General features: G+C 40.8%; 1 protein-coding gene across 3 annotated transcripts in view; it reads right to left on the bottom strand.

The window, feature by feature from the left end:
- Positions 1-24,972, bottom strand: part of LOC130702442 (netrin receptor UNC5C-like) — a 56,171-nt gene that overhangs the window by 6,280 nt on the left and 24,919 nt on the right. For 2 of the 3 annotated variants that reach the window (XM_057524114.2, XM_057524127.2), the window contains exons 2-7: positions 16,976-17,108; positions 15,781-16,146; positions 10,209-10,496; positions 5,583-5,765; positions 4,722-4,886; positions 4,540-4,584 (exon numbers count right to left, since the gene is read on the bottom strand). In XM_057524114.2, coding sequence (XP_057380097.2) covers positions 4,540-4,584; positions 4,722-4,886; positions 5,583-5,765; positions 10,209-10,496; positions 15,781-16,146; positions 16,976-17,108 — 1,180 coding nt within the window. Of the gene's footprint in view, positions 1-4,539; positions 4,585-4,721; positions 4,887-5,582; positions 5,766-10,208; positions 10,497-15,780; positions 16,147-16,975; positions 17,109-21,706; positions 22,052-24,972 lie in introns of those variants that run through there. The other variant, XM_057524135.2, reaches the window with a different exon arrangement.

Raw genomic sequence — 24,972 nt, 5'->3', positions numbered from 1 at the left:
AAGCCGCAATGTTTTGACAGCGACATATAACTTCTAGTTTAACTTTACGTGAGGTTCCAGTGCATCGGCTCGTAATGGTAATTCGCAGCAGAACTAAAGGATTTGCGGAGCTCAAGTCACGCAGCGTGTACGCGCATAAGTGTGAGGGTTATGGCGGGGAAATGAACGTCGAGATTAGTACGTATTTCCAGGAAAGATGAGGAAAGAAAAAAAAAAAGTCAGAGAGTAACGATATGCAAATGACGTAAAGAAAAGAAAAATGGCAAAGATAAAGAAATGAAGTGATTCATCCGCATCGATCCAGAGACCCATCATTTTCAGTGTAGCGCACGAAACGATACTCGGATGTAAAGCACCGCACAAGAGACGCACTAGGGATAGGGGAAAACGACAACGAAGAGTTAGACAGGATTCATGGTAGAAGAGGGTGAGTTGTTGTAAATCTGAGCATCCGAACGACGACGATAAAAAGCCGACACGGTCCACTGATCTTGGACGGAGGGTGGAGGAGGAAACTCACAACATTCAGTCAACGTCGACGTTTCTTGGCCTGTTATACATCAACTATTATCGTCTCAACGAACACGGAAAAAAAAAAGAGGAAAAGAGGGTGGAGGGGGAGGGAAACTTCGCATATTAGCAGAGTCGGATGATGATGGCGCAATCGGCCAGAAGAAAGAAAAAAAGATGAGCGGGGGGGGGGGGGGGGGGGAAGTTGGCTACTATGTTGCCCCAACTGACTACACTTTTTCGACCAACTCCATAGATGACACCGACACACTAACTGGCTGACTGACGGAAGAAGAAGAAGAAGAAAAAAAAAAAAGGGGGGGGCGCAAAACAACCCCATTATCCACCCCTCTATCCCCCACAGCGGGAGTTTGCTTTTGCTTGATGCTCTTCCCTCCGACGTGAATCATTAGTTACATGTCAAGTGCGCCCCAACTCGACGCATCCAATTGAATTTCGTGTGCTGCTAAAGAGAGATAGATAGAAGAGGCTGGAGTGTTGGTGCGAACGCGGGGAAACTTGATGGATAGCGCAAGACTGCAAAGAGAGAATTTCAGTAATAAAAAAAACAAAACAAAACAGCAGCGCGACTTGATTATAAAACGAAAGAGGGAAAGGGACAAACGATAATTGAATGGTACGAGGCAAAGCTGCCGACTTCGTAATAAAGGCCTGGAAACATCAGAACGAAAGAAACCAAAACGCACGTGTCTTCACGGTCATCACCCCTTCCCCTCCCGAAAAAAAAAAAAAATAAATAAATAAAAAACTGTCGGATATTTTCTAAGAATTGTGAGATCAGAACGCGTTTCCCTTTTATCCCCTTATTCGTAGACCAAAGAATATGACAAAGAAAATGATTATTCTCAGAATAAAAAAAAAAAAAAAAAAAAAGAGGTAACTGTAGTATACAGGACCCAAGCTGCAAAGACTCAGCAAGTCTTTCCTGACCGACGTGATTAGAAAAGGTTCTCCTAGTACAAAGACGGGAGCGAAGACGACGGCCTTTTGGATGGCTGCCAAGATGCCAGATTCTTATATGAAAACAACTAACACGAGACTCTCCAAATAACCCAACAACGTCTACTAGATAGAGTCGCCTCGTTCCGTCGCCAATGACCGTCACGCCTCCACGTATCCTTTTACACAGCCAGAGGACGGTACACACGTAAAGCCCTTACATAATGACCCCCTCCCGAATGTGTGAAGACAAGTCGACTCTTTTCATCCCGTCAATATAAAAACAACAGCGTCACTCAATTAGGGACTAACTTAAAAAAAAAAACGACTCAGTTTTTTCATATTGTTACATGTGCTATCGTAAAAAATGGGCGCACAATGAAAACACGAAAGCCTTTATTTATTTATTTCTTTTTTTTTTTTAACTTCCGGCGCCGGAATTTCTTTTTTTTTTTTTTTTTTTTTAAGAGATAGAAAAACAAAGACGCGTGTGCATGGCTTGCGCCTTTGAGTTGGAAACGAGAACTGCCAGTCTGTCCCTCCCACCGTCATCGCCTCCCGTCAGTTCCGTAACTAAAGCGAACGACCGCACGTCCTTCATTCCCGCGTGATTTCAGAGCACATCCTCGTGACGCTTCAGTTCACGGAGCGTATAGTCAAAACGAAGAGCACGAAAAGCTGAAGGAAAGATAGGCAGACGAGATGGGCGACGTGAATTTTGTAGCAAAATAAAATTAGCCGGATTCATTTCCCGTTGATGCGAACTTTCAGTTCAAATGAACATTCCGCGTGAATCGTCAAACGTTCCCCCCCCATAAGGGAATAATTGCTTAATTGAACGATGTAAAAAGGAACATAACTAATCGTTTGATTGGTCCCAAATCAAAGTCGGAGACACAATCAAGTGGGAAGATATCGCCTGTAATTCCGGCGGGTGCTTAACCAGCATCCACTTCCTTTCTCTTTCAGGAACTTGGCAACTATTCAAAACCTCCCTCTTTTCACGCGCGCGACATTCGACATGTTATGTTCATCTTTAAAGACAAAAGAAAACAGACGCGCAGACGTCGAAAGGACAAAAACAATTCCGAAATTTCGGTTAATTCCATTAGAATTAATCATTTAACTAAAAAAAAAAAAATGCTGGGATTCATTTTCAAAAAGAGATTGAATGCGCAAAAACAAGAACGTCTTTAACCTTAATTCTGTAAGCGATAAAGATCGCAAATGAAAAGGGATCAGCTAAACAAAAGAGCCACGAAATAGCAAGGGAGAGTAACAAATTAAACGAATAACAGGCAGGAAACAAAGGGAAGCCGCACAATAATTGCAGGTCCAATTTAAAAGAGCAGCAACAACAACAAACGCAGACGAGGGATGAGAAATGAAATAAAAACAGCACATTTCTCTTTGTATAAAATAAAAAAGAGGAAAATCAGTGGGTGGCGATATCTCGTTAAGAGAGAGCTAAAGGGACGGCGGCCCAGTTTCACTGGAACAGCTGCCGCCGACACAAAACATGACAATCCACTTAGAGAAAAAAATAAAGGGGAAAAAAAAAAGAGCAACGCAGCTTGGCTCGGACATTGCCTTTTTTTGCTAGCGCTTAATGCAACGGCCTGATTCGCGAAATTTCGTAGTGATGATGGACACGATAATTATATAAACTGTTAAGTGCTTTTCCTCGTTTTATCTACATGCGCAAATGTTAATTCCTTTCTTTGATCCAAAAAGCGATAAAAAAATTGCAGTTTCTTTGTTGATAGCTCCACCGGGAGGCGGACGTCGATCATTACGTGCGCATAATAGAAAACCGGTTACAGTAGAATTTATAGAGAAGAAACTAACGCGGAGGAAGATGATGCACTGGCCAAAACGAAAAGTTTTGCTGACTGAGATTTTTACGAGTCTCCTGTGGTCGTTCTGATGACTTGCGAACTTGTACGGGGAAATGAAATTTGGGTCTTCATCATGTCTGCTATTGTTATGAGATGAATGTGTGTAACACGGGTACGTTATCTACTGTTTGGATGCTGGACGGAAGCAGGAAATCAGGGACGCAAAACCAACTACCAGGACCTTCCGCCTCATCATCTCCCACGACGATGCCCGTTTGCATTATTCAATAGGTACAACACAAGGAGGTGACTTGATGTTGTTCACGCTGGATCAATGTCGGATGGCTAGACGACGACAACTCGACTGACATTTCATCGGCCGCTCTCTTCGCTCACATGTGTCTCATGATACAAACTCCCTTTTGTTGTTGTCCCTTATGCCCATCCCGACTTGTTCTCTTCCCCGAAAGCAGTTTTGTCTATTGTGCGAGCACGTATGGATGCCGATAATCAATATCACGCAGAACGACCGACGGCGGCACAATGCACAATCCGTGTAAAATGTCCCTGGCCGTTATACTACAAGAAACTTTAACCGTTCGCACTGCAATTTTTGCGTCATTCCCCGAAGAGGCGACAGGGCGAAAAGAGTTATTGCCAACAATAAAGAATAAACGAGCCCATACTAATGTCCGGTAGCTTCAAAAGATCCTTTTTGAACAAAATTCCAAACAATTGTAATGTCATTGGAGGGGGAAAAAATGGCGGAGGAGTTTTTCCCAGTATGAAAAGAGAACTGGGAAGGCATTTCTCTTTTTGATATTGAAAAACAATAATAATAAAAAAACAGAGAGCGCCAATAGTGTGCTATCTAAAGTCGTAATTCAATGACACAAAAGAAGATTCTGTGCATCACCTCATCGATTATAGCTACGTAAAAAAGCGAATGCTGCAAACGGGAGAAGGATCGTGTTTCTTATCGTTCTTATAGAAGTGTGCCAGTAAAGTCGGCAACGAATAAATCTCAAACCTGCGGTGATGGCGAGCAGGAAAAAAAAAAAAAATGAAAGAACTGATAGCGAACTGATCACGTTTTTGCGCATGAAATGAATTTTGGCACTGTGCCAAAAACTGCTTAAGTGAGGACTTGAGATAGATTGAAAGAAGATAATGCATTCTCCAAAACAAACAGAAAAGATCCGAAAAGAAAGGAAGATAAACAGCGACTAACCTTCATCGGAGACATCCAGACCTTCGGCGCGAACACCTCCACCAGCTGTAATAATCAAACAATGAAATTGAATTATTGCTGAAAAAAAGAGGGCGCTTAATTTCTTTAAAGATAAACGGGTGATTTAAATTAAAAGAGCAGGCAATATTTAGAGATTCGTTTTGGCAAAAGAATGACGTTACCACGACACATTCCACCGGTGCAATTTGCTGACATAAGGTCTCGGCCAACGCAATATTTGCCTCCATTGGAAGGCGAGGGACTGGTGCACGAACGCCGACGGTGATGTTTACAATCTGGCCCGCAGTTGGACCAGGTGGACCACGCATTCCAACGCCCATCCACGACTACAACAACAAATAAAAAAGCAAGACATTTTCATTATGATATCGTTTTAAAAGGCATCATCAATCAAACTAACAATCACCAAACGCTAACAAGGATCTACGAACATCACCAGACAAACAACTCAACGGATGCCTATGGATCAACTTACCATCAGGTCCACCAGAATGAGTGGATTCATCTTAATCCAGCAGCACAAGAAAATGGAATAAAGCAATCGATGACGAGAACAATCGATCGATTCTTATAAGGAAATGCGTTCCGACAAAGAGTTATCACAAAGACAAATGACGAAGAGTAACACAAATAATTCTTTTTGTTTGTAATCTTGAGATAATAGATAACGCCGGATGTTTGGATCTCATCGTGGCTTTAGGGAGGTGAAGTTAATCGGTGTTGGTAGCAACCGATCGATCAATCGGCAGCGGCCACAGTAATCATCTACACGTTAGTTTGATGTGATAAGAATTTTCTTCTTCCAGCCTACGAATTTGTACTCATTCAACTATTCTGAAAACTACAAAGTTGCATCGACAGCAACAAATGAGGTGTTTCTAGTCACTATTCGAATCTCAGTGCCCGAGCTCTTTGCATATGTATGAGCCAGTAAATCAAGTCGCGTGAAAGTCGAACGTGAGATGGTTGAAAGGGATTTATGGCTACGTTTGTGGTACATTTTATTTTACAATTTTTCTTACCTGGACAAATAGAAGTGCAGTCGCCTTTCTGAACATTGGAGCCGGGACAAGTGCGGCCGCCGTTGAGTGGCGTTGGATTCGTGCACAATCGAGTCCGCTTTTGAGTCCCACGACCGCAGGAGTTTGGCTGACCAGTTGACGTACATTCGGACCACGACGACCACGAAGACCAACCCCCATTAACTGTAAGAAAAGATAAAATAATTAGATGATTACCAAGATTGATTGCGTCAGCTCAACACAATTATCAGTTAGATTCAATCAAAAGGCGTAATGGGGGAAAAATGGCGGTCTAGGCAACATACTACACAATTTCGGCTTATCTTATCTTGGCAGAGCTCCCAGACATGCTGCCCCTCTTTTGTATATTATGTATTGATTTCAAAAGAGAGTCGATAACGGTTCGGGGCAGATGGCAAAGTTCCGGATCAAAGCAGCATACGAAGTGAAAGAAAAATTGAAAAAGAAATGAAGAATGGATTGACTTTCCCTTTTCCCCCTCAACAATAATAAACGTATTTAAAAGGATAGGAATAAAAAATAAATAAAAAGAAAAGGAAAAGAAAAGAATAAATAAATATAGAACGCTATGAGTTGCATCACGGGTGGGATCAATAAGATCATACGTCGAATCATAAGAAGAAAAATATATAAAATAGATAGTCGGGCAAGCCACGATGACGTTCTTTTTTGTTGTTGTAAATATCAAGGAACTGCATGTGACAGGTCCCAGTTTGCTATCGAACTCGCATCCAACGCTATTGTCACGTTTTTCTTTCTTTTTTTTTAAATAGAAAAAAAGGGAAAAGTGCGACACTAGCAACATTTTGATGGACTTCCTTAGCAAGACCTTGAATCGTGAGCTGGAGAATAAAAAACCTGAACCAATCGTATTCCAGGGTCCAGTCAAGTTGAAATGAGTCGCCAAAAGGATTTTGATTCCCATTTGACAAGAATTGGAAAGATAGAAGAAAAAAAAAAAGGGGGATAGAACGAGATATAACTACCCCCATAAGGTCAGCTTTACTGACCATAAAAAGAGTTTAAGTTATCGTTCGCATTGGAAAAAAGCCAAAAATAAAAACGGGACAGCTTTAATCTGATGTCATTCAAACGATTGCCGTCTGCACCTTTTGAAAAACTTCTTCGAGCTCAATGAAACGTGAAAGCCCAGATAGCATTTTCAAACAAGTCACAGGCCATGAGAATGTCGTGCTGACTAAACCGGATGACTTCGCCAAGCATGAACTGCAGCCGATGCCAAATATGGTCAGAAGAAAAAACAACCCCATTTACAAGCTTAAATTGAAATTTTAAATCATTTTTTTTTTAACGCTCTAATCAGACGTCTGAGCACATTGATATCCTTAAATAACTGTAGGTCTCGTAGGTTGTGTTTTAAACATAAACGGACAGCAAACAAAGGTAGCCACTAAACCCTTTAGATTGAACCATTTCTTGGCCAGTTGGTAAGTAGCATCGTGAAAATATGAGAAATGGAACTATGGCGACTGACCGGACCATTCTCGGTTGGATATATGCCGCTCTGTTATCGAATGCAATATGACATCGTGACGGAGGCCAAACTCCAAAGGAAGAATAATCGCCCGATCTTGCAGACTCGCGCATCGAGTGACTCCATACATCGTCGGTAATGAAACAGAATAAAATACGACTCCATTTTTTTTTCTTTGTAAAAAAAAAAAGAGAAATGTTTTCGTTCGTTCAAGAGTACCTCGCTCGTGTTGGCAAGGAGTTGAAACAATTTCATTTCCATACGTCGAAACCAGACTGAGAAGAAGGAGGAGAAGTAAGAAAAAAAAAAAACGTAGTCTACGATGGCTTCGGTCACGGAAGATGAGTCACAACGCCCTTTTCTTTCTCGGTTTTTTCTTTACCGTCAGGAGGTTTCCTTAACTGATTCGATTCGGTTAACTTGACTGCATCGGTTTACTATCGGCAAGAAAAAAAAGAGAGGGAGGATAGCAGGTAGATACAGTATATAGCCTATCGCTTTCCTTCACATTTCTACATCTGATCCTATGCGTACAAAACAAACTTGGATTATCATACGCTGCCAAACCAACTCTTTGCGGTTTCTAATGCCAAAATAGGATCGTTCGATTTGCTCCTTAATTGAGTCAGTCAATCACGCAACTTTGCCGTGAAATTTCAAGGTGAAAACGGCGGTTGTACCCTCGTCAGCTCGCATTTCTTTCTGGATATCGAGATTTCCAATTGAAATTCATCCATCGACGTTGCTCATTTCCACAAATGGGACGATGCAAATGCGTTTAGAAAACGGGTACAAGGAACGGAGCGAATTCGCGCGATAGGACCGAGATTGGTCGAACACCAACAAAGTAAAACAAAAAAAAAAAAAAAAAAAAAAAAGAAAAAAAAAACAACAAAATAGTCAAGGCACGCGTGACTTGGATTACAAATAAGGTCACAAAATTATGTGAACTACAGAAAAAAATAAAATGTGAAAATAAAATCACCGGGTGACGCCTTTCTCTAGAGTTGAAAACCATTGACACTTTCAGAGGAAGAGAGAAAGCCAAAGAGGAAAGCGGAGCTTAAATAGTATTGGAAGGCGAGAGAAGCGAAGCAAACAAATAATAAAAAGACAAAAAAGGCAAAAGGTAGAAGGTCGCACACAAGGTGAAACGGCAGCAGCAAGCGAAGGAGAGAGCCCAATCTTTTGGGCCTGTCTCATCACCTGTCCCGTTATAGGCAAAAGGCCCCACAACTGATAAAAGACGAAGGGAAAATCCAAACATAGGAAAACACAGTCAAACGGACCTTCTATCTTTTTAGAGAAATGCCATCAGAAACGAAGACGGGTATCCTTTTCGTTGGAATAAAATGAAACTCGTCGTCGTCCCTTTGCTTTTCTTTAAATCACCAACTTATCATGAGACTCAATCACCAAAATAATTCCTGCGCTCGTTCCTGTTCTTTTTCTTCTTTTACCTTTACACTGAACTGTGGGGGTCTGCGGTCATCCGGCATCAACTGATTGATATCTTCCATTAAGAGCAACTTTTCTTTTCTTTTCAAAGAAGTTTTCGCCTTACACGTTACAAGCAACACAAAAATAAATGGAAAAAAAAAATCTGTTGTTTTCCTATTCTACGCTTCAATAGCCAACTGAAATAACAACAACAGCAACGAAAAGGAACAATGGGAAACGCAACAAGAAACTTGTTAACCTGGCCAAAACTGTGAACCCCCAATCTCCACTAACTAAAGCGAAAACGACCCATTGAATTTCATTCCTTTCGCCCTCCGTGACGATCGTGAACTTTCAGTGCTAGCGGGTCGTGTTGCGAGGGCTGCCGCACACACACAACATCATCAAGAGCAAAAAGATGATTACGTGATCTTCTAAATCGATTTTTCCCACGTAGGCGGGACGGAAAGGGGAGGAATTCTTCGCCTTTAGATTTTAACCTTTTGCTGGGAGAAGATGAAACTTGAAACGCGCATTCCATCGACATCGAGAAATTTGAAAATGAAAATTCGTGAGAGGCCACAAAAACTTGGCGCCTACAACAACTTTGCCCATCTCTTTTTCTTAAAAATGAACAGAAAGGTAGGAAGTTCTCTTTAATGTCTTCGCTATTGAAGAGAGAGGTTGAACATGGACGTCCAACTGTTGTAATGGCCAATGATGAGACCACCCACCGAAACTCAAAAGGTGCAGGTCACGTGACGAATGGCCGTATTATCATCTGTATTCTCTCGTTCCATTTCTAATTTGAAATGGGATGAAAATATGAGATGAATTTCTTCGTAATTCTTATATTGAAATGCTTCAAGGTATCTTTTCTAGGCAAAAATACTCGTTTGTTTGCATTTTGCTGTCCGATTGAGTGCCAAACGACTTCGCTGGAATTTTTCATCAACTGACTTCATCTCATTTGGATACCAAATTCACTCATTTTTTTTCCTGTTTGGTTGCTGATGTTGCGTTACCTTCGTTCCTCTTGGTATCTAAGCGTTTAGAAATTATGGATATTTATTCCAGCTCAGTTTGATATGCTATTTTCTATTTGAATTCGTCGGGTCTTGTTATCTCCTATGTCTGCACACAAAAGCAGAAAGTAACTGAAGTGGAAATGATGGATGATGTCCCACCATTACATTAAGTATCACTTCAGCGAAACTATATTTTTGTGTCTCTGTTGGCAAAAATAAAAGGGAAAGAGAAACAGGCGAAAAAAAAAAAAAAAAAAAAGACGTAAGGCGGTGGATATCATTTCCAAGCCAAATAGCGTGTGAATTGAATTGCCTACCATGCAAATGAGCTTTCACAAAACTGGCCAGCAAAAAGAATAACGAAATTCTTCGCTGTAGATGAGAAAAATGTAAACGAAAGAAGAAGAAAATAAAGAATCAACTGAACCACTTAAGACGGGAATTGGATTGCGTGATAGAACGGGATTGAGTTTAATTTCACGGAGACTCCAATCGATTTCTTTAGAGATGGTAAAGCGCATTCGTAAACATCCCTAATTGAACTCTTTGTGTATCATCAAGTGTTCGCTGTGCCTTATTATTCCTTCGCACATTTTGTAGATAACTAAGACAATAGAAAAAGAAAACGAGTTCGGTACGTACCCAAGACGGTGAGAACGGCCGTGTCACTGATGCGTTTGCCGGCAACGTTTTCTGACACGCAGGTATAATTGCCCATATCAGCCAGACGGGCCTGGACGACCAGCAAGTGTCCTTCGCTGCTGACGATCAAGTTGCTGCCTTCCCTTTTGGGCTCAACTGGCACGCCATTCTTCTGCCACGTCACGTCCGGCGGTGGGATTCCCTCAGGTGCCAGGCAGCGCAATTCCACTTGCCGCTCCAGTTCAACACTACGCGAGTACGGGTGCTCCGTAAAATGCTTACGGATAACTGAAATTCGTAATAAAAGGAGAAATGAATTTAAAAATTGTGTCATATTTTTAATGGCAATTTAAAACAAAGGAAAACAAAAAGAGGTAGATAGTCGGGTAGCGCAACAATTATCTTAATCATTTCAGGTTTATTCGAGCCACCCAACTGGAACAGATTGTAACGGCAGTGTCTAGATTTTTTTTTTTTTTTGCATTGATTCATGCAGACATTAACGTCCTTGTTTGTGGTAAGCCTCTGCTCAATCACCAACTTGAAACTAGATTCACTAACCGAACCTGATTGAACCACAAATGACTTTGACCGAATGCAATTTTTAACCACGGAACTCTACCCAACTTTTGGCATTAAATGCGGAATCCATTTCCCAATTCCAATCTCTTTTTTTTTTTTCTACCAAAAACTTTCAAGGGTGTGGTGGTGAGAGAGAGGCCACTTTATTCTGATTTCGAAATAAGCCAAGAAAAGAAAGGGAATAAAACAGAAACCATTGATCGCATTTCTTGGCGTCTTAAAGTCTTTTCTTGGAGTAAAATGAATCTTGTGGTAGCGTCGAATGGCCAGAGAAAAGAACGGAGACTATTTTTATGGATTTAGAGCCGACAAGAGAAAATCCCAGCCGTGGCGTTATTCAGCCCAATCCGCTCTAGTAGCTGCATTTATTTACTGCCTCCTCATATAACAACGCTATAGGCTCAGCTGTGTTACAATAGCCGCGAAAGAAAAACACCAAACAAAAGCAAAAGCAAGGAATGGGCGTGAGACATCCGTCCTTTGATTATACATCAGCCAAAGCCTCGTAAAATTTTCAAAGAAAAACTTCACCAAAACGGAGAAAAGGCGCATTTACATGTGTAGAACCGAAATTCGTTCCTACCCGTCATCTGCTGACCGACGGCTGTTGCTCTTTTGTTTCCCTCCTTCAAACTCTACCCGCTGCGATTGCTATGATTTCGTAAGCACAGACTTCATTTGCATCGGCAATGGTCTTCTAACGACAGTTGGAAGGCTGCCTTCCTCTCTCTCTCTTCTACCCTCAAGCCAAAGACAATGGAAATTATTCAAAATTTCGGGCAGGACGCGTTCGAATTGTTAGTCATTGCTTTTCTCTATGCTTTGAAAAAACCACAAAGGAAAATCCAATAATAATAGGGCATATATGGGAAGCTGTTGCTGTTGTATGTCGAGGCCGTTTCATAACAAGCTATGGGAAAAGGACGAAGTTAATCGTTCATGTGCGAGACGTCCATGACGAAGCAGAGGAAAAAAAAAAAAAAAAAAAGGCCACGAAAACTTTCGTTCCAATTTTGATTTCGACTTTTATCCGTGCATCGCACTTATTTAAATGTTAAATATTTTCCAACTGGTGCCAAAAAGTCCGCACCGTCATAAAACGGCAAGCACGTTTCACGCAGTTCACTTTTGCCCTGGTTATGAATTCCAACGGTTCTTTCATACAGATTTTTTTTAGCCAGTATATAAAAAGATCTCAATTCACCACACAAAAAAGAAAGACTAAAATAGAAAATAAAATTTCAAAAGGGTTGCCTGAACCAGTTTCTCTTCCTTTTTGAGATACACAAATCAAGACAAGAAACAATCCCTTACAGGGCGGACAAAGTCCAGACTGTGTAGTTAGTTTGGACGGTTATGGACCCATAAAAACTTCACAAAAATAAATTAGACTTGCAAGACGGTCGCCATGAACCGACAGTCGCCTTGTTTAATGGAAGACATTACCGCAAAAATAACGCGACTATTACAGCCAACTTCTTCCATTTCTAATATTTTTGGCCTTTTGTTTCATCGATTCGCCTTCACGTAGTGAAAATGGTGGACTAAGCCCGTCGTTCCAGAACGTAAGGCCCATCGTCCCTTATAACGCGTGGGCTGTTTAATACAACAACAGAGCCGGCAGCGGTATTACAACTTGAAGAGTGTTGAAATTTTTGGAGGATAATAATCTATGGTAATACAGACACGGGGCTTTGCAGCGCTCAGTCATCGTAGACAAAGGATCGCTACCTAAGCAACATTACGATACCATCATCATCATCATCATTTGGCCAAGCTAGAAAGCGAAGGAAACAACAAAAAAACAACAACGGCCCTCCACTTTGCAGCAACACACCGAGCCACGATGGGGCAATAATTGCGAGGGAAAACACGTAACGAGTGTGAGAACGACAGGCATTTCACCTTTTTGAATCTTACAAGGCATTAAAACCTCGTCTATATTTTTTTTTTGGTTCGTCAAACAATAAAACTTTTTACCTGTTGAGTCACGTGGGTGGCGAAAAGGAAAATGAGTACCACCATTGAAAGTTGCAAACTCCACTTCTAAGAACGTACTCCGGAAGCCGAATCGCTCCCCCCTCCAAAAAAAAAAAAAAAGACAGCTAACACGCTAAAGATCCAGCCGACAGTTAAAAACCAGCAGCAGATGTACAACACCATACAATAGAGAAAAAAAAAAAAAAAATACAAATCCCAGGGACACGGAAATTAGCACGACATGTTAAACACAGATTTTCTACTTCTCCCGGTTAAAGAACGACGTGATGGATGTGTTTCGCTGACACATACAACACTCGAGCTATGCTGGATACGTTTGGCTTTTCCCCGAATAGAAGGAAGATGAAGTGTCTCGAGGCAAGCCAAAAGAAATGGAAGAACACACGGTTCTAGGGAGAACTTTTAAAAAACAAAACGTGAAAACACTTCTAAACATCCAAAATAATCCTTAAAAAGTTAGTTCTCTATGCCGCTTCAGGGATGCTCCCAAAACATCTTTTAAAAACTGCTTGAAAAAAAAAAAAAAAAGAAATTGAAAAGTTATGAGCTCTACATTTGATCAATTCAAAAATGTGTTTTAATACTTTAATAGGAAATCCCCCGCCCCTTTGATGTCTTCCAATCGATGACAAGCAATTCAATCAGCGAAAGGCAACCGGGAACGATGACAACAATGCCAACAAAATTGATTTGAAATCCTTAACCCCAACGGGAGCCCTAACCGGATCAATCAAAATTGCGTTGTCAAACTGTGGCTAGTAATTGACTGAAGAGGTCGGCACAACCTACTTTTAGGTATGTGTGTATCTTCAACCAATTATGTAAACTCAAAGAAGATAAATGGCAAGCCCTGGTGAATAGTTAAAAACAAAACATAAAACAACGAAAGACAAAAGAATGAATTGCTTCTCGACAGTTCAGGACACCAACCCTGAAGATGGATGCTGTGTAAATAGTTTTTCATATACATACCCAACATGCACGTAATTAATATTCATAAAGACGCAGTTGTGATTCATTAAAAGAAACCCTGTCGTGCGTATACCTGTTAATAAAAAAAAAGACGTGCCTGAACAAGCCATCCCAACAGATGTTTGTTGAAACAGCTGCATAAGAAATGGAATTCATGTCGAACGTGAAAATATGTCGACCCGAACTGACCAACATATTTTTCTTTCCATTTCAAACTATCAGAAAACGAAACTCCTGCCAGCGCGTGTACAAAAATGTCCATTTCAGCTGCCTCGCCCATTAAAAATCTATCAACCTTACCCGTCGATAACAGCGACGGTCCCGAAACCTTTGATTCCAATCCACGTACTCCACCCAAAAAAAAAATCGAAAAAAGGGGGACTGTGAACTCACGCGACCAAAGGTGATTGACACCATAAAACTCAATTTTCTCCAGTAACTAAAAAAATGTTTAAATAAATTATTTTTAAATTCGAGATAGCCATTAAAAAAAAAAAATTCCTCGTTCAAACACAGACAGTAGCTATGATTGTCTCTGTTATGTTCGATTGGCGAACGTACCGATCGTGACATCAAATTGGAATAAATTAAATGTCTATCAGAAAGAAAAAAAAGCCTGGCACATAATCAGGAACTTAAAAATGGAGGAGCTGTTTATCGAGCCGACAGGGCGAAGATCTGATTGAAATTCGTCTACTTCGTGCATTGGCTTCGTGAACGAAGATGAACGCAGCGACCGAGAGCACACGCCAGTGTAAAGAGTTTTCTATTAAAACACGAACGAACTGTCTCGTCGACGCCCAAATTAAACGAAAGACGAAGAAGGAGCTCGCGTGCGGTTTAGATTGGAGTTTACGAGGTACAAGAGCAGTAGCTGCTGCTGCTGTTGTGGTAACACCAGTTTCCCAACGCCTATCGATCGATTCCCGGATTAAGAAACCCTTTTTTTTTCTCTTGGCCATTATAGAAAAGAAAAAAACAGGACAACAATGTGTAAATAACTCTTGTTTTTTTCCGTCTGATTTCGTTTCGAGCAAGAAAAAAGGGCGTAGCTTCTGATCGAATGAAGGACGGAAAAAAAAAAAAGAAAATTTCATCTTGTTTACGAATTTATCGATCGCATATTTAATTTATTTTAACGTGGCAAAAAGATTTAGATACGATTCTCTCATTAGTATCAAGCTCCAGATTTACGCAGTTTTTTTTCACGCACGGCTGCGATGTTTCAGAGATGTTTACGCTTCCTTCGAGCTACTGGTTTTCATAAAACAGCAAGGTAGCTCTCGTCAAAATGGATAATGTCATAATCCATCAACATGAAATGGTATCTAAAAATTCCATCTCCGCAGTGCAATCGGAGAACGAATCAAAAAGTGTACAAACGCTTTGCTCCTTTCATGCGTATGGTACAAATCGACAACAAAAATTCGACCTCAACCCACTCAAAAGACAAACGGAGCAAGACGAAACAATTACACGCGGCAATGGCGACGGGCGCGATGGTCGTTGCCCGGATGCGAGACGTAAATCAGAAACAATGAGCAATGTGACACGAATTGTTCCTCAATGTGCCGTAGATCTTCAGTACATTGTCCTCATAACTCTTTGCAGTTTGATGGATATTGAACGTCAAGCAGGACACGCAAGAGAAATCGAGAAACTGAAAGAGACATTGCCGATGCATCACGGCTGAATTGGCGTCGCCAAGGAATAATTTTTGTTTCTCTTTTTTTGCATCGCCCTGACAACAGCAGCGAATCGAGTTGAAGAACGAAAGCAGCAATGCGTCAAACGAAACTGACGTTATCCCAAATTCAATACGATTTGAAAAAGTCGACCAAAGTCGATCCATCAACAGACGTGTCGTTACCATAAAAACATCGAAGAGAAAAGAAGAAAAAGGTGACAAAGGAAAAGCAACAAACGCGTTCCCCTTTGTGTCTTTGTTTTGCGACGATAATTAGCTGCCATAGCTGAAAGAAAAACAAAAGGAGAGAGATAAAAGAGTGTGACTCACATGCCACGATGACTTTGGCTCGACGGGACTTGACTTGCCCGAAGGAGGACCAGGCGATGCACTCGCAACCGTAGCCGTCCAGCCCAAAGTACTCTTCGACGTCGTTCCGAGTAATGTCCACTTTAACTTCGAGCTGGCGGATGCCGGTCATGGGGTCGACGAATTCATGGGCCGAGTGGTGCTTGGTCCTGACCGCTTCGCCATTGCAGACGAAGTAGAGTTGCAGAGCGTGAGCGGCGCGGCAAGAGAGCGTCGCCGCTTTGCTCTTGACCACGTACGCGTCCTCCGGCTCTTCCAGGAATAGAGGAGCCGTTGAATCCGATCCAGGACGGCCAGTGGCCAAAGGATCCTCTAGTAAGGCTCCACCTATTCGGACATTTGGAAAGTGTATGCATGTTCATTAATTAGAAACAAAAGAAGGGCCAATAAGCAGAACGAGGAATGGAAGACAATCAAGCAATTCATTTTTTGCTGTAACTGTAGACTAACAGTTGGATAACTTGATTTCAATTGCAAGTGTCTGCTGCTCCTATTGCCACCACGGTTCCCAAAATTCCAGTTATCGCACTGATATTTCGTGAAAAGAAAAAAGACCCAATTCTAACTAGACATATGGCAAAGGAACAGAGAAAGCAACACAGGTGGGGGGTCTCGTTTTCCTATTTCTTCCCCCAATTTTTTTCCTCTCTTCTCCCACTGTCTGCGCCTCTGTGGGTCTGCCTTCGTGATGCGATGTAAATAAACAAGACAATATTAACGATTAAAAAAAAAAAAAATGCCGATGCGAGAAAGCGTTTTTAGTTGTATGACGACTAACTACACCTAACGAGCTATTCCCACGTATTCACCTCGTCCTTTCAGTTCCTGCAGAGCGGCGGGTTGACTGAACGGACCACCGCACATTCGCTCTAACTGCTAATACTCTTATTCTGCCATCAGCATTTCAGTTAACCGCATGATAAAAAAAAAGGGCTTGGTTTATTTCGATAATTCTTCATCCTTCCCTTTCCCCCTCCCCAATCTGAGATATAAAGTCAATACAACTTATTTACAACTCAGTGAAAATGGTAAACCAATAACTCGGTAGTACGCTAGTTTCTGGTTTGGCCAATAAGTCGTCATTTTTAATAAAAAAAAATTCAATAAAAGATGGAAGAGGAAAAAAATGTAAAAAAAAAAAAAAAAAAAGAAATACCATCGTCGGTTGCCATGACAACGACAGAGACGAGGAAGAGTGGAAACAGGTGGAGCAAACAGGAACGATGCATCATCATGGCGGATGATCCGGCAGTTGCAGCAGTCCCAGCCACTAGAAAAACATAATCAACCTGAAACAGAAAAAAAAAAAATGAAAATAAATTAAATTCAAAATGATTTACTCATTCAACAAAAGAACAAGTTGCAGTCAAAAAGGCCACAGTAAACAATATTTTATACGAGCACTGTACAATCATTTCTAATCCCGCAATGTGCTGCAACGCCAACCGCAGGTCGATAAAACAAGAAGAAAAAAATAAGCTTCATTAGCGACTGACTATGCCATGGGCGTCGGTGTTTGAAGGTACAGCGTCGAAGTTAGTTAAGGGATTTTATTTCTTTCCACCGACAAAAAAAATGAAGAAAAACATGGCAGCAGAACCGCAAGATCCGTTTCCTTCCTCTTCATTAAACATGTCCTCCCTTTTACTTCATGTTTTGACATTGAAAACGACTTGTGTGCAGTAGATTAGTCTATTGCCCATCCAACACAGTCCGGTCAACCAAAATCCTTAGAGCCCATTATAATTGACTTGGTAATAAAATATCAAAGCTCTTTTTGAGGGGAAAGAATGGAAGTTCATTGTCTTATTCCCCCCTTCGTTTGTTTCTGTTTTCCTGTTGTTTCTTGCCTTTTTTTACGATGATCCAACAGCAGGACGTCAGTCGTTTATAAACACACACACACACACACGGTAGTCGAATGCATGCTTTTTTTTTTTACCAACTTTATGGAAGACCCGCACGAAGAAAATAGAAATAAATAAATTGGTGATTATATACCACAAACTAGTCACACACTGTGTAACAAAAAAAACACAGCTAGAGGGAAGGAATCCAAGGAGCAACATGTTAAGAAGACCGCGATTTCTTTCCCCTTCTGCTGGTCCTAGCGGTCGGTTGAAACGAACAACCGCCCGCTGCGACGAACGCTCACGTTTTTAAATTCACTTCTTCTTCTTCATTTTTTTGTCTTGTTTTTATTCTCCGCTGTGTGTGTTCCAGAAATAGCGCAACAATTTTTAATCTACCTTATCCACCGTTGCTGTATTCTACCTGTTGTTCTCTATCCCCCCCTCTTTTTTTTTCTTAAATCCGGCCGAATGAGCTGATCATCAGATGTTTTTGACATAACGAAGCGAAAGGGCATCAAAAGGTTACGGGATTCTACTGGCATTTTTTCCCAACTGAAATTTACCGTTTGAATTTCAAGAAAACCAGCCAGCGTTCCGTCTCGAATGTTTGCTCAAGTTAAAACCTCATCTTGACCCGTTCTTACTTCACAAGTTTACTCAATAGAAAATGATGGCGGATAAGAACAAAAAAAAAAAATTGGGGCGAGGATAATATGCACATTTTTTTTTTTCTTTTCAGGGCTCTTTTTAACAACCGCCCTCATCGTCATCTCCTCCCTTTAGAGAAACAAGAGCGCGCCGAACTGTTTTTGCCTTGTAATTTGGCAGACAGCAGTCAAACAAGCGGCTCAACTAGAATTTTTAAAAAATACTAGAAGAAAAGCATAATTCTTTTTTATCTGAAGCGGTCCCGAGACTGGTCAAAAAGGCAAACAAAAATTGACGTCGGAGGAAAATAAGATGACCCTAGCTCAGGTAGGGAACTCACGCCCTAATTACTGTCTTCTGAAAGCCCTCGAGTTCTTTTCTGGGATAAGCTAAAAAGGCAAGAGTCATGCAAAGAAGAGTTCCAATTTTGAACGTTCTTCACGAAATTGCAGAAGGAGGAGAAAAAAATCGAGAGGCACAAGTGGACCAATTTTCTTTGTCAGGTATTTAAATTTAAAAAAAAAATGGAAGGCATGGCTAGAACAGAAGATTCCGTGTGGAGTCGACAAACGAAAAGAGAAAAATGAAGCTTCGCAATTTTGGGAAGTCTTCATTATCTCCAGTTTCAAAAGATTCTACTGCTGCTAGATGGCACTGATTATTAACTAATTACAAAGCACCTCAGGTATCTCCACTTCTGCGTTCAGGTTTCGTGTCGTAACGCAATAACCCCCCTCCCCTCCAAAAGTGGTCCATGAACGAAAGGAATTTTTCAAAGAAAAAAAAATACATAAATTCAAAAATAGTTTTGAGAAACAAGTTGCAAGCGCGTAACATGAGATTTAAAAAGAAAAAAAAGTTTGATCAAGTGGAACAGAAACAAGAAGATCATATTGCCCAGAGCAACGCTATTGTCAGTTGAAATCCTCTTTCTCGAGCGTTTGCCAGGTTTCACATGCCTCCTTGCATGGCCAGCTGGTTAATAAGTAACATTGCTGACTAGCTATGGCCGTCCATCTGCTATTCAGATGGACCTGCAGCCCCAATCATGTCGGTGACCATTGATCAGACCGTTAAAAAAACGTAAATAAAACAGACGTTTTCAGAGTTTGAAAGAAATGAAAGAATCTAAACATTCGTGATGATACGTTCCTTGAATGGACGACGGCGAAAAGCAAACAAAAATAGCCAAAAGAAGAAAAGAAATGCTCTCAAAACACGTTAGATCTATTGAGGTTAAGACAGCTGATATCGGGGAGGGATAGAACTTGATAGGCATCTTCTTTTTTGGGGGGGAGAGGAGGAGGTAAAAACTAAAAGCCCACGAAGAGAAAGACATATTCTTTTAAGACCTTTTTTTTTCTTTTCTTATTTTGGATGCATAGATGGAAAAAGAAAAGCCGAGGGTTATAATACTAACCGTGTTCGGGCGTTGAAATCATTCTTCCATCTTCTTCTTTTAGGGTCCCCCCTCTTAAAACATATCCCCCCACCCCTAACCACCAAATTTTTCTTCCTCGAGACGAGTAATTGTTGTCCCTCCTCTCTTTCCATTAGGGCCTTTTCTTTCTATTTGAAGAGCTGATGACGTTCATTTTTGTTCTGTCTATTTAGTTTCCTTTTCCATGTCCACCCTATTTTTTTTTTTTACTACACTTACTACACCGACTACTTGAAAAAAAAAGTATGACTTCAATTCTCTTTTTATTAGTTTTGGGGGGCCAACAATGTTTAACATGTCTCTTTGAGTGAAAGATGATGCCCCTCCTAAAAATGGGAAAAGTCAGTGGCGACGGGTGCAGGAGCCACTGGTGTCGTCAGTTGCACTTGAGTCAACGATTGCATGCATTACCTGTTCACGGAGCGAACTTTTAACGGCCATTAATACGCGGTTGTTTTCAAAAGCACTTTTATTTTGGTTAAAATTAGAAAACCGACGTTTTTTTTTGGCTTTTTTGATGCCGTGAGACAATGTCGACGTTGGATATTAACGACGTCAAAAGAAAAGAGCCTACCACTGCCTACAGTTATTATACGCGTTCCCTCCTTCCTTTTGCTCCATCAAATGATGCGCAGCAACAAGAGCAGCAGTTAAGCTGCACGAACTCGTATGAACAGTCATTTCTCCTTCAGGTTTTCTTTGTTGTTACTATTATTTTTTTTTTTGTTTTGTTTCTTTCCTCCCTCCCTTTTTTAAACATTTTCTTTCTGACTCAAAACACCGACTCACACAAAACCATCCCGAGATGGGGTCTATAAACCACAGGCCGACTAAAAAAAAGAAAAAGAAAAAGAATAACACGAGAGACAATCCATAATACATTTTAGATTTGGGGAAGGACGTAAAAGGTAGATGGAGAAGAAAGGTAGGCTTTGTTTTGCCCCACAATATTCAAGCCCCGAAGCCAAACACCGTTCTTCTTCCCCTACCAAAATAGAGGAACTAAATAAGACGGACGGGCATGGCGGAACGAATGAGAAAAAAAAAACCTGTCCATTATCATAATCACATCAAGAAATATCGACTCGCTTATATCCACGTGCCTTGCAATCCAAATCGGGATTTTCCGGCGCGATATTCAAATCACGGGCTGTCAAAAAACACCTGGCTCATGCAAATTCAACAAAACCTAAGACGAAAAAAAAAAATCTGGAATTTCTGAAAACTACACTTTGGCATACGTTCGTCGGCATGACGAGGGTATCAAAATGTCTGTGTAAAAATACACACACACACACACAGCCGCTTTCCTTTTTTTCCAAATAAACGACTGGAACCAATTGGGTCTACCCTTCTCTTCTTCATTTAAGGTATACCCTGAATAACAACAATTTTCATTTGAGAATTTCCAGACGACAACAAAAGCTGGCCCTTCTCTTCGACACTCAAAACTATCCAAGCGGCCGCAATTAGAAACAATGATGAAAGCCTCGTTATCTGTTCATTGCTTAACAAGTCGAATTGGATTTAAGGAAATTAATTTTACATCGAAAACAATGAAATTGTGTTCCATTTTTGCGGTCACTCAAAACGTTTTATTTTCGGTGAGAAAGTCGGATTTATTTGAACACGGGCTTCCGGAAAAAAAAAGTGTTTTAACATAAAAAAAAAGGGGAGGCACTCGTGAGGTTTTTAGCACGACACGCACGAACATGCTGGAATAACGAACGTGTCAAAGAAACGCCATTTACCCTGATTGTGGATTCGGAAATGTTTTCAGTTTTCTATTCTGAACTGTCTGATTCTAATTGAAATATTTCCCCACTTGGGTTTGGAATAATTTTCACATTAAATATAAAACAAAAAGGGAAGGGGAGAACAAACGGGGGAATGGTGAAGAATGACCAGAGCAAAATTAGGGCGCCAAAGAACAATCGACACTAACCTGTGGCCACAAGATGAAAACTTTCGATCACAAAAATCAAGTGCACATCCACCAAAGAGTTCAAAGTTTAATAATCCTTCTGGAAGATAGAACTGGGTTCACGAAAACAGAAAAACGTAAACTGAACAAAACCACGTTGTCGAAAAGTAATTGGCCAAACGCAAGGTTGCAAAAAAGTAAACCTTTTCTGAGCCAAGGAAAGTTGAAAATCCAAAAATTTTGGGCACAAAATCAATCTCCAGTTTTTAGTTTTTAATTAGTCAAATGTTACATACAGCTTCAAGCAATTATCGAGATTGTGGAGGGGAAATGAACAGAAGAGAAGCACAAACGTCCGAACAGTAACTTAGTCAGGGGACAACTGAACCAACAGCGTCAAATAATGGCGCTCTTCTTTCCCCCAAAATGTTCCCTCCATCCGCAGAGGCAGCGCCTCTATTGGTGATAGTTAGAAATTCAGCCACGAGAGGCGGAGCTTAACAATTGAGGGGGAAACCATGCTCCCCTCGTTTCCACAAAAAAACAGGGAAACGAAAAAAAAAAAAAAGGTTCTGATCGGTTGCACAAACAAATATAAAATCCGTTTGTGTTTCTGGTCTGACATCATTGATCTTTTTCTTGTTTCCCATGGCCAATACCTTAAACGATTTAGTGATTACACGCTGATGAAATCCACTTGAAAAATGGTTGGCCAAACCGCAGGTCCACACGAGCGATCACCATGCTGTCTTGTCAAATGTTTGTTGAGATGATTTTCTTGGATATTGAGTTTTCCTCGTCCTATGGTAACAATTCTTTTGTTGTTAAACGCATTTAGACTTAATAGTATCAAAGCATTTAAAACAAAGGAATTATTCTTAAAGTTTTCGATTTGAGAGTAACAGCTGGGTTAGTTGAAGACAATCCCAAAATTTCTGGGAACGAAAGACGACAACAAATTTCGTCTGCACAGATAAAAGGCCATTGTGTGATGATAGGTAACGTCATCAGTGATTTACGAGACATTACAACACGACAACAAAAGAGTCGGCCCAACTTCTTTTTGCCATAGTTACTTGAATTATTACCAAGAAGAAACTCGACGACGAGAATTACCCATAGACCTACATCGCCTCTGGTTGGCCTATTCTCCCAAAAGAGACGCAAGAAGAAGAACAGCAGCAGTGTGTAGTCAGATCTGATTTATGTTGCATGAACGTTAGATTGGATCGGAAAGTCTCGAAACTAGAAAGAAGAAAAACAAAAAGAGACAAGAATAACAACGTTCATCACAACAGAAAAGTTCACCACTGGAATGTCTGGTGCTGCTGTTGTTGTTGTGAGCCACTAATTGAAAATGATAAAAGACGGCAGAGAAGTATGCAAGAAGAAGACTTACACACTTTGAACTCTTCCTCTGACATCACGCAGGGGAGTCTCCGACGTTCTTTTTGATATTATTCAAAAGAAAAGAAAGCGAATGAAAGGCGATCGTAAATCGACTGTTTCCCCACCGAAAAAAAAAAGAAGAATGAAGAAGATGGGGTTGAGTTAATCTTTGGTAGGATGCCACCTATCCAGGTCGTTTTGGAACTCCTGTTGCGCCTTTGCCCGCCACCAAACCCTCCAACTGGATAATAGCGTCTGCCGACTCCCGTTACATAACAACAGCATTATCTTCCAGCTACAGAAATACATGTGTGTAATAAGTTTATTCCGTCTGCTGGACTAATGCCTTTTTTTTCCCCGAAGGCAATGAAGCAATCTAGGCACTCGATGGAAGCTGCAAATAAATTATTATGGCAATATAGCGTGCAGAATGATGGCCGTTTCGATTTGCATTTGTAATGGCCGCTAGCTTTTGCTGTTCTTTTGAATTCTTGTGTTTTTTGTTTTGTTTCTCTTTAGGAGTGGTGCACCACATATCGAGGAATATATCGATGGGAAAAATCTTTGGGGAATGAATCATCATTGCGTGACACTGAAAAATTCACGATGGAGATCACAGCAATGGATTCGTTGCCCCTCTCGATCGATATGATATCGCCTATCATCAACAAAGATTTTTTTTTGTCTACCAGCTGCCGAAAGCTTTGATTAAATCGATCGTTAAAGAATATCTGAAAGGCGAGTTTGTTTGTAGCGCACGAACTCGACATTGGAAATGTTTACAAAAAAGGAGAATGTGTTATTTTTTGTAGCAAAATGTACACACTGGATTAGGTTACTACGAAGGCTTTAGACCACAGAGAATCTTGTTAGAAATTTGTTGAGTTTTTTTTTTTTTTTTTTTTTTTGCTTTGTATGTTTAGAGCGAATGGATTGATATGTTTGTTAACGAATCAAATTTCTGTTCCCGCGTGTATCGCGTTTCGCATTCCCTCCATTCCCCACCACACTCCGCGCACAGTGTGATTTTTAGGTAAAAGGCGCATTTCTAATGTTAGTGACAATAGATTTAATGCGCATAAACGTTTAATAAATAGATGAAGTTGATCGAATAGACGAAGCAAGTGAGCAGAAGTAATGGCAGCTGGTCGAGTTCGCAAGCGATTCAATTCCGATCTTATCCATTTGGGGGCGAGGCAGTTGAAGCCGTCCTTTTTTGAAAGTAAAGGACAATCCCTTTCTATTTATCTCAACTCTTTTTCTTGTCTGAGGGCTCTTTGCTGCTCTCACTATGTACACAGTCAACGAGGGCCGAGATCGTTGACTATTCAAGAGGCTTTCTGTAAGCATCCATTGAAATGGATCTGCTAAACTGGGTGCCCGCGTACTGACGTCTTCCTTAAGCATATGCCAAGACCGATGTGACGAAATTCTTTGGAACAGACAAGACAATAAGTTGCACTTGAAAATCCTGGCAAGGTTTTCCTATTCTTGTGCGCGGCCTGCGCATAACAAGAGAAACCGTCGACTGGTTTAAGAGAGAATCAAGTGGACCATTTCCTTTCACAATCCTTCACTTCAATTCCCTTTTTCTCTCAGCTGTTGTCGATAGGCTTCTCCTTTCTGCAGCGTGTTATGTAACTGCCGTTCCACCAGATGAGAAGCGAAACTTTTGATTCCAAAGCCAATAGGCGAACTACTACAAAATGAAAGCCGCACGAACTGAAAGAAAAAAAAAGGCCTTTCGAAGAGATTACTTGCGGTTCATCATGGAGGATACGAAACTATTCAGCACGGAGGGATGGCTTTAAAAAAATGCTGTGAACAAGAATCCAACAGCGACATGAACTGGTAGGAAAAAGATTCGGATCTTGGTTGAATTTTTTTTTTCATTTTGA

This window comes from Daphnia carinata, chromosome 10, assembly GCF_022539665.2.
Source record: "Daphnia carinata strain CSIRO-1 chromosome 10, CSIRO_AGI_Dcar_HiC_V3, whole genome shotgun sequence".
NCBI classification, from domain to species: domain Eukaryota; kingdom Metazoa; phylum Arthropoda; class Branchiopoda; order Diplostraca; family Daphniidae; genus Daphnia; species Daphnia carinata.
Note: the sequence above shows the minus strand (reverse complement) of the source record. Positions and strands in the feature narration are given on the sequence as shown.